General features: G+C 37.4%; 1 protein-coding gene across 4 annotated transcripts in view; it reads right to left on the bottom strand.

Moving 5' to 3' along the window:
* PTPN2 (protein tyrosine phosphatase non-receptor type 2) overlaps window positions 1–13,567 on the bottom strand; it is a 90,108-nt gene that overhangs the window by 51,854 nt on the left and 24,687 nt on the right. For all 4 annotated transcript variants that reach the window (XM_087438940.1, XM_087438941.1, XM_087438938.1 and 1 more), the window contains exon 2: window positions 11,953–12,043. In XM_087438940.1, coding sequence (XP_087295066.1) covers window positions 11,953–12,043 — 91 coding nt within the window. The remainder of the gene's footprint in view (window positions 1–11,952; window positions 12,044–13,567) is intronic.

Here is a 13,567-nt window from a genome sequence, read left to right as displayed (position 1 = left end):
TTCTATGTATCTGTATATCTATATTCACTGAAAGCCATAAGGCACACACTAATACACTAATTCTAATCCAACATCACAGGGTTCACTCTAGCTTTCCCCTACTCTTCAAACATGCGCCCCCCCACCCTCTAGGACACCACCTTTACTTACATGACTTCCACATGTGGGATCCCAACACCAAGGGCTTTTAGATTGAATTATTCATGGAGAGAGAAGGGGAGGCTTAATGATATCTTTAATAACCCCTTTACTATCCTACTATTCAGAAGTAACAGAAAGTACACACAATTTTTTTAATATGCATAATGTCCTAACTGAAATATGAAGGGAAAATAACCTTTTATAATAAAATAGTATCTATTTTAACATATGTAAATGGTTGAGTAAAAATACACCAGAAGAAAAAAGCCCCCACAAATATACAAAATGTCTCCTAGGGGAGGGTAAACACCCCTGTTGAGAATCACTGCTCTACAGAGTAAACACAAGTAAATAAAATTATGAGGCAGTAAGATTAGTGCCAGAATACAGGAATAAAGTGCTATAGAAGCAAAAGAGTAACTCCCAAGGGGTACTTCTCAGAGGAGTGATACCTAACTATGTCTTAAAGACTCAACAGGACTTTACTGGGGGACAAGCGTCCAGTCAAAAAAAAATGCTGCACCTGTTAAGGAATCAACAGTGAAAGAGAAGAGAAAGGTGAACGGGAGAAGAACGTGAGAAAGGGACGAGCAATAGCGAGAAATGAAGCATACAAGAAATATTTCAAAGTCATCTAAACCAATCCTCTATAATTCATTCACAAATGTTCGTTAGAACATGTGATAAGAAATCCACACTCAATGAATACCTACAACAGTGAGAGTGCACTAGTTCACACCGTTCATTTGTATGTTTACACAGCTCTTAAGAATAAGAAAGATCCTGCCTATTCTGACCTGATATTCACCAACTGTGTTATGCATTCATGAACCCTAGTTCTATGTTTTGGGCTTAACATAAATAATGAATTCCTTTTGCCATATGAAAGTTCAAGCATCTGAAGTCAATTATCATGTTGTTCAGTTTAGGTTTTCTCCTTCTCTATCTAACCAATTCTAGCTTCTTCACTAAGAGTTCTAGTTCTTATTCCTCGGATCCACTCCAGTGCATCAATGGCCTGTAGAGATAAATTATTAAAAGCCCAAAATAGCTTTGATTAAAATTGAAGATTAAAAACAACAACAAAAAAACATAACTGAAGGTAGAACCAAAGGCCAAAGTCCTAACAGTTAATGAGAAAACTTTTAAGTAAAAAAGCTGTCAACACAATGGATTTTGAGAATGTTAAGAGCTTTTTGTCTTTATTCTTAAACTTTAGATAAAGAAGAATGTTAGTGAATATTCACATAATAGTTACCATAAAATTTAAGTTATAGCTATACTTATTCTGATTACTGTTATACAACAAAGTTTTTATTTAAATCTGCTTACTAAGAAAGATGGTAAGCACATTCTTATCATATATAAAGGTCTGTTTTAAAAATTCAAAGGTCTATTGTCTTATAATCCTGAGACTATCAAAATGTTTCTTAATAATTCTTTGATTTGTCTGTGCATTTTTTGGATTATCTATGAAGAAAATCTTATTGTCTATAATTGTGATGGTTTTAAAACATGTACACAATTCTTTGATAATTCTTCCATCAAACGGTGGAGTTTCAGTCCTCTCCCCTTGAATCTGGATGGCCTTAGTGACTCACTCCTAATGAAAAGAATGCGGTGGAAGTGATGTATGACTTCTAAGACTAGGTGATACAATGCAATGCAACTTCTAGCTGGCTCTCTCAGAATGCTCACTCCTGAAACTTAGCTACTATTTGTGAGGAAGTCCAGGGCACATGGAGATGCCATGTGTAGGTGTTTGAGCTGACAGTCCACAATGGAGTGAGAAATGCCTCAAGGTGACTCCAGTCCCAGCCACCATATGAACTACAACAGCACGAAAGACCCTGGCCAAGAATCGCCTGAGTCCAGTCAACTCCCAGATTTGTGAGCATGATAAATGACTGTTATTGTTTTAAGCCACTGTTTTGGGCTGGTTTGTTATACAGCAACAGATAAAATGACAACTTGGTTTTTTCTTTTTTTCCCAATCTTTATCCCTTTTATTTCTTATTCTTGTCTTACTGTAGTGGGTAGGACCTAAAGTACAATGTTGAGTAGAAGTGGTAATAGCGGACATCCTTGTCTTGTTCTTGATTTAAAAAAAAATGTTTCTAACATATTACCATTAAGAGCTATGTTATTGTAGGTGTCTCTTAGATATCTTATATTAGGTTACAGAAGTTCCTTTCTATTTCTAGTTTGCCACATGTTTTGTTTTTAATTATGAGCAAGAATTGGTTTTAGATAGTCTTTCTGCATCTATTGAGATATTCATCTGTCTTTTCTCCTTTACCTGTTACTGTGGTGAATTACATTTATAAGATTTTCTAATGTTAAGCCACCTTTATATTCCTAAAATAAACTTAATATAGATACTGCTGTATTCAGTTTACTAATCTTTTGTTAGAATTTTTACATCTATATTCACAAGGCAGATACACCTGTAACTTTTAGTCTTCTTACTAAACTTTTCTCGTTTGGATATCAAGTTATATAACAGCCTCATAAAAAGAAAGAGGAAGTAGTCTCTTTTTCTTTCTCTGGGAAAGTTTCTATTATTATAAAACATGTCTGTAAACCCAGCTAGACCCATTGTTTTCTTTGTAGAAAGATTTTTATTTATTAATTTAATTTATTTAACTCTTATCAAGGACTATTTGGACTCTCTACTTCTCCTTAAATCAGTTTTGGTCAGTTATATTTTTCCAGGAATCTGTTTCATTTCCTCTAAATGATCACATTTACTGCCATAAAATTATCTGCCGTATTCGATTAGCTTTTTAACTTCTTTTACATTTGTATTCATGTTCCCCTTTTTCCTAATACTGTTTATATGCACATTTCTCTCTTTGGTTTTTGTCTGTTTTATTTTTCTTGCTCAATCTTGCCAGAGTTTATTAGTCTTATCAAAGAACTAACATTTGTTTTTGTTGGTCCTTTGTATTGTATCTTTGATTTCTGTTCTGCTTTTATTTTTTTATTATTTCCTCTCTGCTTTTTTTAGTGTTTATTCTGTACTTTTACTCTAAATTAGGTTAGACACTTAGTACACTAATTTTCAACCTTCTGTTTTAACATAAACATTTAAGACAATATATTTCCTTTGCAGTACTGTTTTTGCTGCTTTATGCAAGTTTTGATAAGTAGTATTTTATGCATTGTTCACTTTTAAGTATTTTTGTTTCCATTATGATTTCTTCCTGACCCATGAATTACTTAGAAATCTTTAAATATCCAAATTTATAGGAATTTTAATTTTTTTGTTAATAACCTATATTAATTGCATTATGGTCCAAGAACATGGCCTGTAAGACAGCAATTAGTAAATTGTTAAGATTTACCTTACAGCCTAGTTGATGGTCCGTTTTTTAATACCTATTTCATGTAAGTTCTAGAAGAATGTACATTATCTGATAGACATAAGGTTCTATATATTTTTCTTGTTAAATTAAGCTTAATTGTGTGGTCCAAATCTTATTTCTTTACTAATATTTTGTCTTATTAAGAAGTCCATGAACGTGGACTTGTCAATTTCTTCCTGTAACTCTGTTCATTTTTGCTTAATATATCTTGAGGCTATTTTATTAGGTGAATACAAATCTCAGAGCTGATACTGGCACTTACATTCAGAGTAGCTATGCCATATGCTAAGATCTTTTTTTTTTTTTAGGAGCTTGGGGGTCACAGGAAGCCTGGAAGTTTTCCTTACTTCCTTCCCACCTAGCAACTTACTTAAAAAGTATATTTATTGAGAATCTTCTTGTGCTGTAGCAGTAAGGAAGTATGAACTATCTAACCTGCCATACTACCTGAATCAGAAGCCTGTTACTTTCCTTTAAAAATGGACCATTTTACATGGATGCACCTTGAGGATATTACGCCAAATGAAATAAGGCAACCACAAAAAGACAAATACTACATGATTCCACTTACATGAGGTATCTAAAGTCATCAAACTCAGCAACAGAAAGTAGAATGGTGCTTGCCAGGGGCTGGAGGGAGAGGGAAATGGGGAGTTGCTGTTCAATGGGTACAGAGTCTCAGTCATGCAAGATGAAAAGATCTGTTGTACAGAAATGTGCATATAGTTAATACTGCAATGTACACCTTATAAGAGAGTAAATTTATGTTATGTTTTTTACCACAATTAAAAAAAAAAAAACTGTTTCATGGCCAATGAAGAGATTACAGTTCACTAAGAAACTGCTAGCTCTTCCTTTTAGACCCAATAGTAAACTGGGATTTCTACCTGTAAAGCAAATAGTAAGGAAGATTTCAAAATTTGGCAGTAGTCTCTCATAGCATAAATATGATTCTCAAACTGATTATTACAACCTATTTCTCTCTTCTCAACCAAACAAGTTTTTGCCTATATCTCTTCTATAATTGTCTCATAGTTAATTGAAACAACTGAGGCATCTTTTGGTCACGGCAATTATAGGAAGATTGTGGTCTCCTTCAAATTCTTTCTATTTTAAAACATCCCTCTGTATTTTTTTTTTTTTTTAGATTTTATTTATTTATTTATTTTCCCCGCAAAGCCCCAGTAGATAGTTGTATGTCATAGCTGCACATCCTTCTAGTTGCTGTATGTGGGACACAGCCTCAGCATGGCCGGAGAAGCGGTGCGTCGGTGCGCGCCCGGGATCCGAACCCGGGCCGCCAACAGCGGAGCACGCGCACTTAACCGCTAAGCCACGGGGCCGGCCCATAAAACATCCCTCTTTAAATATGTTTCTCATAGTCATACCTCCAAATGTAGCTTTTACATGTCTAAGGACTGGTGCCAAGCAGGGTATATAAGAATCATGTAAGGAGGCTGTTTAAACATACAGATTTCCAGAACTACTGAATCAAAACCTAGAAAAGATCTAGGACTCTGAATTTATTTATTTATTTATTTATTTTTTTATTGCAGTAACATTGGTTTATAACATTGCAAAAATTTCAGGTGTACATCATTGTACTTCTATTTCTGCATGGACTACATCATGTTCACCACCAAAATACTAATTACAACCCATCACCACACACATGTACCGAATTATCCCTTTCACCCTCCACCCTCCCCCCTTCCCCTCTGGTAACCACCAATCCAATCTCTGTCCCTATGTGTTTGTTTATTGTTGTTATTATCTACTACTTAATGAAGGAAATCATACGGTATTTGGCCTTCTCCCTCTGACTTATTTCACTTTGCATTATACCCTCAATGTCCATCCATGTTGTAGGACTCTGAATTTAAAAAAACAATTCCTTTTTGGTTCCCCTTTACCTACCTAGCTGGCTACTGTTTATTCTCTTAAAAGCCATCCCTGATTCCTTAGGCAGCACTGAGGGCCTCTTGTCAGCTCCACCAATACGCTGTCATATCTCATGATATATACAACACAACAGGTATGCATCTCCCCTACTATATAGAATACAATAGGCATGTATCTCCCCTACCATACTGTAAACCATTAGAGGGCAGAGTGCACATATTCGTTGTATTCTTAGTGCACAGCATAGTGTCAGATATGTAGCTGGTTTTCAATACATATTTTCTGAACCAAACCAATTTACTTTACAACTTTATACTTTACTGTAAAGTATCTACTATGTATGGAAATACATTTTTAAATGATATAATGACTATCAATCAGGAAAGGTATATCAGCATCTTCCTGGGAGCTTTTTAAAAAAAAAACACATTCCTGGGTCCATCTGGATCTAATGAAAGAGAGTCCCCACTTCCAACATCTCCTCTATTGGGTGAGAATAACGCCCACGGGAAAGAGGTCCTTGAGATGATATTTAGAGGAAGAAGACTTTGATTGAAGTGAGTCAGAGAGAAAAGAAAGATATTCCAAAAAGGGAATGACATATTCGAAGACACTGAGGTATTAAAAACCGGTCACACAGGGATAACTCCAAGAGATTCAGTTTTACCAAAATGACTAATTTGTAGAAAAATGACTAGAAAAAATCTAGAGAGATGTTTAAAGGGTCAGTCCCCAAAAGGTCTTGTATGATAATGCTCAAGAACTTTAACTTTTCATAAAATTTATGAAGCACTGCTGGAGAGGGGAGTGGAAAATAGTCTTGCATTATATAAAGACTACTCTGGATGCCGTGTGGAGAATGGACTGAAGTGGGAATAGAATGGAGACAAGGAGACTAATTAAGAGACTCTTGTAATAATTCAGGAAAGAAATATTAAGGGCCTGAACCATGCCAATATGAACAGAGTAGAGAAAAGATTTGAAATATATCGTGGAAATGGAATTACAATTACTTACTTACTAAGTAGATGTGGGAGCTGAATGAGAGAGTAGTCCGAGTTTTTAGCTGCAGCAAATGTGTGAATAGTGGTACCATTTATGAATATGGGGAATAAAGCAGAAAGAGCAGGTTTTAGGGTTGAGACCGATGGATTATGCTGGGGAGGAATGTTAGTTCAATGTCTAGACATACTGAGTCTGAGAACGTCCAGACAGAGATGGGTAACTTGCAAAAATGGGTCTATAGCTAAGAAGGGAGACCTAGGCTGCAGATGAGATTTGGGGTCATAGGCAGAGAGCTGGTAACTGAACCCACAGAAGATGAGATCACTCACGCAAGTGTTAGAGTGAGAAGGAGGGAGAGAGACAGAGACAATTCTGAAGAAGACAAAGGCAAATTTAGGAAGAGAAGCTCTGAAAATGGATGATCAGCCAGAGAATTAACAGCAAAATCAGAAAAAGTGTGGTGTTAGGGAAAAAGGCATGGTCAACAATATCAAAAGTCACAGAGGTGGGGCTGGCCCTGCTGCAGCGGCCCGGAGTTCGCAGGTTCGGATCCCGGGCGCGCACTGATGAACCGCTTGTCAAGCCATGCTGTGGCGGCGTCCCATATAAAGTAGAGGAAGATGGCCACAGAAGTTAGCTAAGGGCCGATCTTCCTCGGCAAAAAAGAGGAGGATCAGCATTGGATGTTAGCTCAGGGCTGGTCTCCCTCACACACACACACAAAAAAAATCACAGAGGGATAAGAAAAGAAATCAATGGAAAGTCCCTCATTGCATTTGAAAACTAGAAAGCTAATAGTACTTTAGAGTAAAAGTTTCAGTGAGGAGGCTGGGGTAGAACCACAGACTGAAGAATGAAGAGGTGAGAAGGAGGGAGAGACAAATAGTATTGTGTATTCTTTTAAGATTCTGTGTGTACATACTTGTATGCATGCACGTGGATGCGTCCTAAGCAATAAAGTAAGTGGGGGCTAAGGTGGGATATGAGGGTTGAGATCAGAAAAGACTGGAGCACACTGATATAATAAGGAAAAAGTTATTAGAGAGAAAGAAGTTGAAGACACAAAGAAGAGTGGTGATGAGAGAGTAAGGTCCATGAGGAGGAACGAGGAATCGGGTACAAACCGAGGACAGGAGGAGGGAAGGCTTTTCTCCTCGGACTTCAGGAAAGGATGAGTGCAAATAAAAATAAATTTCCAGGTGGTAGAACATGAAGTTGAAGAGATATTTCCTGATTTTTAAAATTTTTCTCTGCAGCATTGAAGGCAAGATCATATTCTGAGTGGTGAGAGAGGGAATGCGTGGGGTTTGAGTGTTGGTTTACTCAGGGAAGAGCCAGATTAAATGGCAGTGAATTGATGAGGACATGTAAGAGGACATGAAGGCAACAGCAGGCCTGGCTAATACTGGAGCCTACCCAAGGCACACACACATTAGCCCAAAGGTTAGAGAAGCTAAATGACTGATTATTCCAAGGTTGCGGTTTCATAGGGTGGGTAGAATTAAAAGGTCTACAGAGATTATTTTTTTAATATATGAGAATAGCAAGAAACTTATTAAGTAATAAGTAAGACAGGGAAGGAAGGAATACACTACAATAAATGAAAAAGTCAAAGAACTAAAGACCTTGATGAAGTCAAACAGCTGGAAAGACAGAAAGTAGCACTCCAGGTAGCAGCGTTTAAGATTTCAGCGGTGAAGATGACTGAGGGCTGACAGCTGAAGAGGACTAGAACTATAAGGCTAGTGTCATATGGTTCTTTCCCAGAGATATGACGTCACCCAGGATGAAGAAGATACTAGGAAAAGAGGGGGGCAAAGAGAAAGACAGTGAATCTCGTCCTTGGCACTCAAGCCTTCAGCAAATGTGTGAGAGGAGGTTGTGGGGCAGGGACAGACTATGAAGTCAGGAGAGAATAGATACAAGAGCAGTAAAGTGACGTATCTAGACAGCACGAGCCTTAAAAGAGATCATTTTCATTTGCAAGCTGAAGAGTAATAGCTTAGACCAGGAAACTCTGTGGTTACCTGGGAAGCAAGAATGAGCAGCCTCCACCTGCGAGAGACAGAAAGAGTTTACTCAGCGGAGAGCCAGGCTTCACCTAGGATGAAGAAGTGGTGAGAGCATTCAGAGTGGCATGTTCACAGCAGAGTGCAGCTCCTACGGACACTACATAAATGGAGGCAAGAAAGGCAGCAGGGGGGACCAGCTGGCAGGAGAAGGCACCAGGCAGCATCTCCTCCAAGAAAGACACGCCTCTTCCTAATACTAGGTACCAAAACAAGGCGAACGCTCTCTTCCTAAGAAGGCACACAGGAAGAACAGCCCAAGCTAATGACGATAGAGGCAGGGCTGATAAGTACATTGTAAACAGAGGTCTCCTTGCAGCCCTCAACTGGAGATGTCCAACAAGCAGCTGGGTATATACGCTTAGGAGACAAACCACAAGAGTTTTATTGACTTGTATACTTGAGAGTAATTTAAGTTACAAATGTCTTACTTTTAAAAACATCTCAGTTCCAATTTTTAAAAATTCCTCCATTTAGATCAATTTGATAAAACTAATGAGGGAATTCAAATGTTTATCACATCCAGTGACTGTAATTACAACACATACATAACCATTAAATGCAACCAGGGCTTAAGGAGGGAGGGAGCAAGGTGGCTGTGGCCCTAGAAGGGTAGTGGGAGGGATCTTGTGATAGAACTGTTCCACTGGTCTCTATTCAGACTGTGGTGGTGATCACACAAATCTAGATGTGTGATAAAACTGCACACGCTAAATACATCCACAAATGAGTCCATGGAAAACTAGTGAAATCTGGATGGATTGTATCAATGTCAATTTCCTGGTTGCGCTATTTCACTATAGTTATGCAAGATTTTACCATTGGGGGAAAGTGATAAAGGGTATACAGGATCTCTGAGTATTATTTCTTACAATTGCATGCAAATCTACAATTATCAAAATAAAGTTGTTCTTTTTTTTAATTAAAGGCAACAAAGCAAGGTATACAACTGGAAAATACTGTCTTCCAAACTCTTGGCAAACACTAGAGAATCAGTATCTCTAGCTCAGTGATTCTCAACCAGAAATTTGGAAAGGGTAAAGGAGCACCTAAGTATTAGAACTACTGCCTGCACCTCCATTCCCTGAATACACACTTACACCAGAATTGTTGCCTTGGTGAGCCACAGGTTTCAGAGGAAGTTTGTCAAGTGCGCAGCAACTGACGGAAAATGAAAAAACACTCTCTTCTACCTACTTATCTTTACAAACACTTCTAATTTGTAAGGAAAAAAGCATGTAAGAGAAACATAATATTTAATAAGTAACTTATATTAAACATGAAATATTTTAAGAGAGAACGTCTCATTTGATTTGTCCAAAATCAGCCAATACACTCTTCATGGAAATGTGCTTGGTCAACATAAAGAAAAACACTCTATTTACATAAGAATAAAAGTATGGATTTTTTTCACAGTAACTGATAGATGTTTAGTGGTATATTCATACCCTCCTAACAAGGAATACAACATCTATAAAGGTACACACTCTGTGGCCTTGAGTAGAGTGAGATTATTCAGCCTACATAGGAGGCCTTGGCACACTAGCACCATACTCTTGTCAACTAGAGGAAGGAAACACAAACGAGCAAAAACCAAAATACAATCGATTCAAAAAAGTTCCTCCCGGGCCGGCCCAGCGGCACAAGCAGTTAAGTGCTCACGCTCCGCTGTGGCGGCCCGGGGTTTGCCGGTTCGGATCCCGGGCGCGCACTGATGCACCACTTGGCAAGCAATGCTGCGGCGGCGGCCCATATAAAGTGGAGGAAGATGGGCATGGATGTTAGCCCAGGGCCAGGCTTCCTCAGCAAAAAAAGAGGAGGATTGGCAGATGTTAGCACAGGGCTGATCTTCCTCACAAATAAAAAAAAATGTTCCTACTAACAAGCAGCTCTAAAGAGAATATCTATGTTCAGCCCACTAAAATCAAACATGGGGAAATATTCTGGAGCAGGAAGGCAGCCTAATTTAATACCTGAACGAATAGTATCAATCAGAACAAAACATAAAATCACCTCACGATGAACTCATTTTTAAAACACTGGTATTACAATTGCACACAACCTTGTGTGTGTGTGTACATCAGAATCTAAATGTCCAACCACAGGGGAACCGTAAACGAATGGCATATCCAAAGCCACTATCAAAGCCACTAAAAGACTGTGTTTATGATAGGAAAATGTTTACAATGTACTGCTAAGTAGGAAAAGAGCTACAAATCAGTATGTGCAGGATTCCAATTTTGAATTTAAAAGAATATTTGTATATGTTCATACAGAAAAAATACCAAAAGAAAATAAACCCAAACGTTTTTGTTTTTAAATCATGAGGTTTTCTCCTTTACACTATTGAGGCCCAGGGCAGGCTGCCCGCAAATATTCCACAACGGCATGTTGAATATTTTGAATTAGAGTCACTTGTGTTGACTTAAAATCAAGTTTTGAACCTCCTTTTCTCTGTTCCTCCTATAGGCAAGAAATAAATCTCCCACGTGAAAGGTACCTTCCCCGCACCAGAAGAAAAAATATCCTAAGCTAAGGAATTCAGGGCTGAGAACCCTATATAAGCAAACCTTGTTACTTTTACTAATTTACTACCTCAAGCCTGAACTCGGCTCAAATTCTTCACTAATTACAAATCCCAAACTTGCTTTTTTTGTCCTGTCAATGTCTCACAACTTTATTCTTTCTTTATGTAAAACATATAAAAACAGCCTGCTTTGCCCATCCCAGAAGGCATCGTTTCTCTATGATCTCCTATGTGCATGTATTAAATTGGTTTTTCTCCTATTAATCTGGTCTTATGTCAATTTTATTATTAGTCCAGGCAGAAGAACTCGAGGGGGTTAAGGGGGAATTTCCCCTTCCCTGACAACACATTTCTATGTTTTAAAAGTTTTCCACAGTGAGTACATACTACTTTTGTAATTTGGAAGGAAAAAAAACCTATACCGATAAATATTTTAAGTAATACTTATAAAGGCTACAGAATAATATGAAAAGGAAGTATATATATATATATATATATATATATGAATACATACATATATATATATGAATACATATATATATGAATACATATATATATGAATACATATATATATATGAATACATATATATATATGAATACATATATATATGAATACATATATATATGAATACATATATATATATATGACTACAATTATTTTAAAGAAAGAAAAATTCTGCATAAGAAAAGAAAAAAAGATTGGCAGGAAATACATCAAAGTAACGGTGGCTGTGTTTTAAGGATGAAATAATTATGAGCAATTTTTTTTCCTTCTACTATTCTATGCCTTGAAATTTTTCTTTAAAGAACATGTATTATATTAATATGAAACAATTATCATACTTATCAACCCTGACCCCAAACCTTCTCTTCCATTGTATCCTGCCTCCTAAAACAAACCATCAAACATACACATGCACACAAACCCGCAAGTACTTACATGGGCTTACATCTCTGTATCTGTTTCGATTTTTGTTTTCTGGAAACTTGGCCACTCTATGAGGATAGTCATGGGACTCATTGCGAATTTCCTTAAAATAACAAAAATATATTTTAACATTTCTTTTAAATTTTATACAGCAAAACAGATACTTCCCCAGCCAGTATAATATTTATTGAGCACTTATGATATGCCAAGTACTATGCAAAGCATATTATCTACACTATCTCATTCAATTCTCACAACACCAATGGGAACGTTTATCCTCTCCATTTTATAAGTGAGGGATGATAGGCTTTGAGAGGTTAAACAATCTGCCAAAGGTCACAAGTAAGTGGCAGGTCCCAGGACTAAAGCTTCAGCACCTACAGGCAAGATTAAACACTTTGTGTAACACAGAATTAATGCAATGGAGGTATCTAAGGCTAACCACATCATACTCAAATTTCTGACCAAACTCTCTTAATATCTACCTATATTTTGGAATTTCTATCTTAAAATTTTAATCTACTCCTTCGTCTTCATGCCTTTACTGTCTTCACGTCTTTAACCGTTACTTTATTTTGAGCTCAAAAATATCCTAAAATTTTACTTTTAGAGCCATAAATGCTTAGCAACAACCACTAGGCCTGAGGCCCGTTTTAGGACCCTTACGGTTCTCTGTATTCCACTATCGAAGAAACTCTGTGATGCCTGCACTAGGCACTCAGCTACATGGTGTAACCAGCATGACCAGGCTTTTTCTCCAAAATGGATTATGATTCTAAAAATCCAGGTAAAAACAGAAACATACCAAAAAAGTGTGTATTAACAGCAAAAATTAATTTGGGCTTTTGCTCACACTACCACATGTGATTTTGAAAAAACATTTTAAATTTAGGCCCCAGACAGTTTTATAAATTAAGTATCAATAAACTATTCAAGTCATTTCTTGATGAATGCCCTTACTATGGCTTCCCCACCCTCTTGCCTACCACCACTCCCACCAGCCCTCGGATAGGTAACTTTCTAGTTCATATTTTTACTCACTGGGCCTACCAAGATGCCAGAGTAGGGAATACAGACCACCACTCAGTGGGAGGAATCTCAGTCACATTGTGCAAAGAGCAAGTGGGATTACACATATGTTGGTACAGCCATTTGGGAAAATGCAATCTGCCACACACACAGAAAAAGAAACACACACATACATGCATGTTACAATTGTTGCTATTGACTTTTTTTTTTTTTTTTTTGCTGAGGAAGATTTGGTCAGAGCTAACATCTGTTGCCAGCTTCCTCTTTTTTTCCTTGAGGAAGATTAGCCCTCAGCCAACATCTGTGCCAATCTTCCTCTATTTTGTATGTGGGTCACTGCAACAGCATGGCTGAAGAGTGGTGTAAGTCTGCGCCCGGGATCCAAACCTGCAAACCTGGGCCGCCAAAGCGGAACATGCCAAATTCAACCACTACGCCATGGGACTGGCCCCACTACTATTTAATGCTGTCTCACATTCAGCAATCTTGCTGAGCTCTCTAATATTTTGTAGCTGGTTATGAATTTCTCAATATCAACAAAGAGCGATAATTCTGTCTTTTCCTTATACCTCATATTTCTTATTTATTCATACCTCTT

The sequence above is a fragment of the Ceratotherium simum genome, chromosome 14 (genome assembly GCF_057802395.1).
Source record: "Ceratotherium simum simum isolate JZ-2026a chromosome 14, ASM5780239v1, whole genome shotgun sequence".
Taxonomy (NCBI): domain Eukaryota; kingdom Metazoa; phylum Chordata; class Mammalia; order Perissodactyla; family Rhinocerotidae; genus Ceratotherium; species Ceratotherium simum.
Note: the sequence above shows the minus strand (reverse complement) of the source record. Positions and strands in the feature narration are given on the sequence as shown.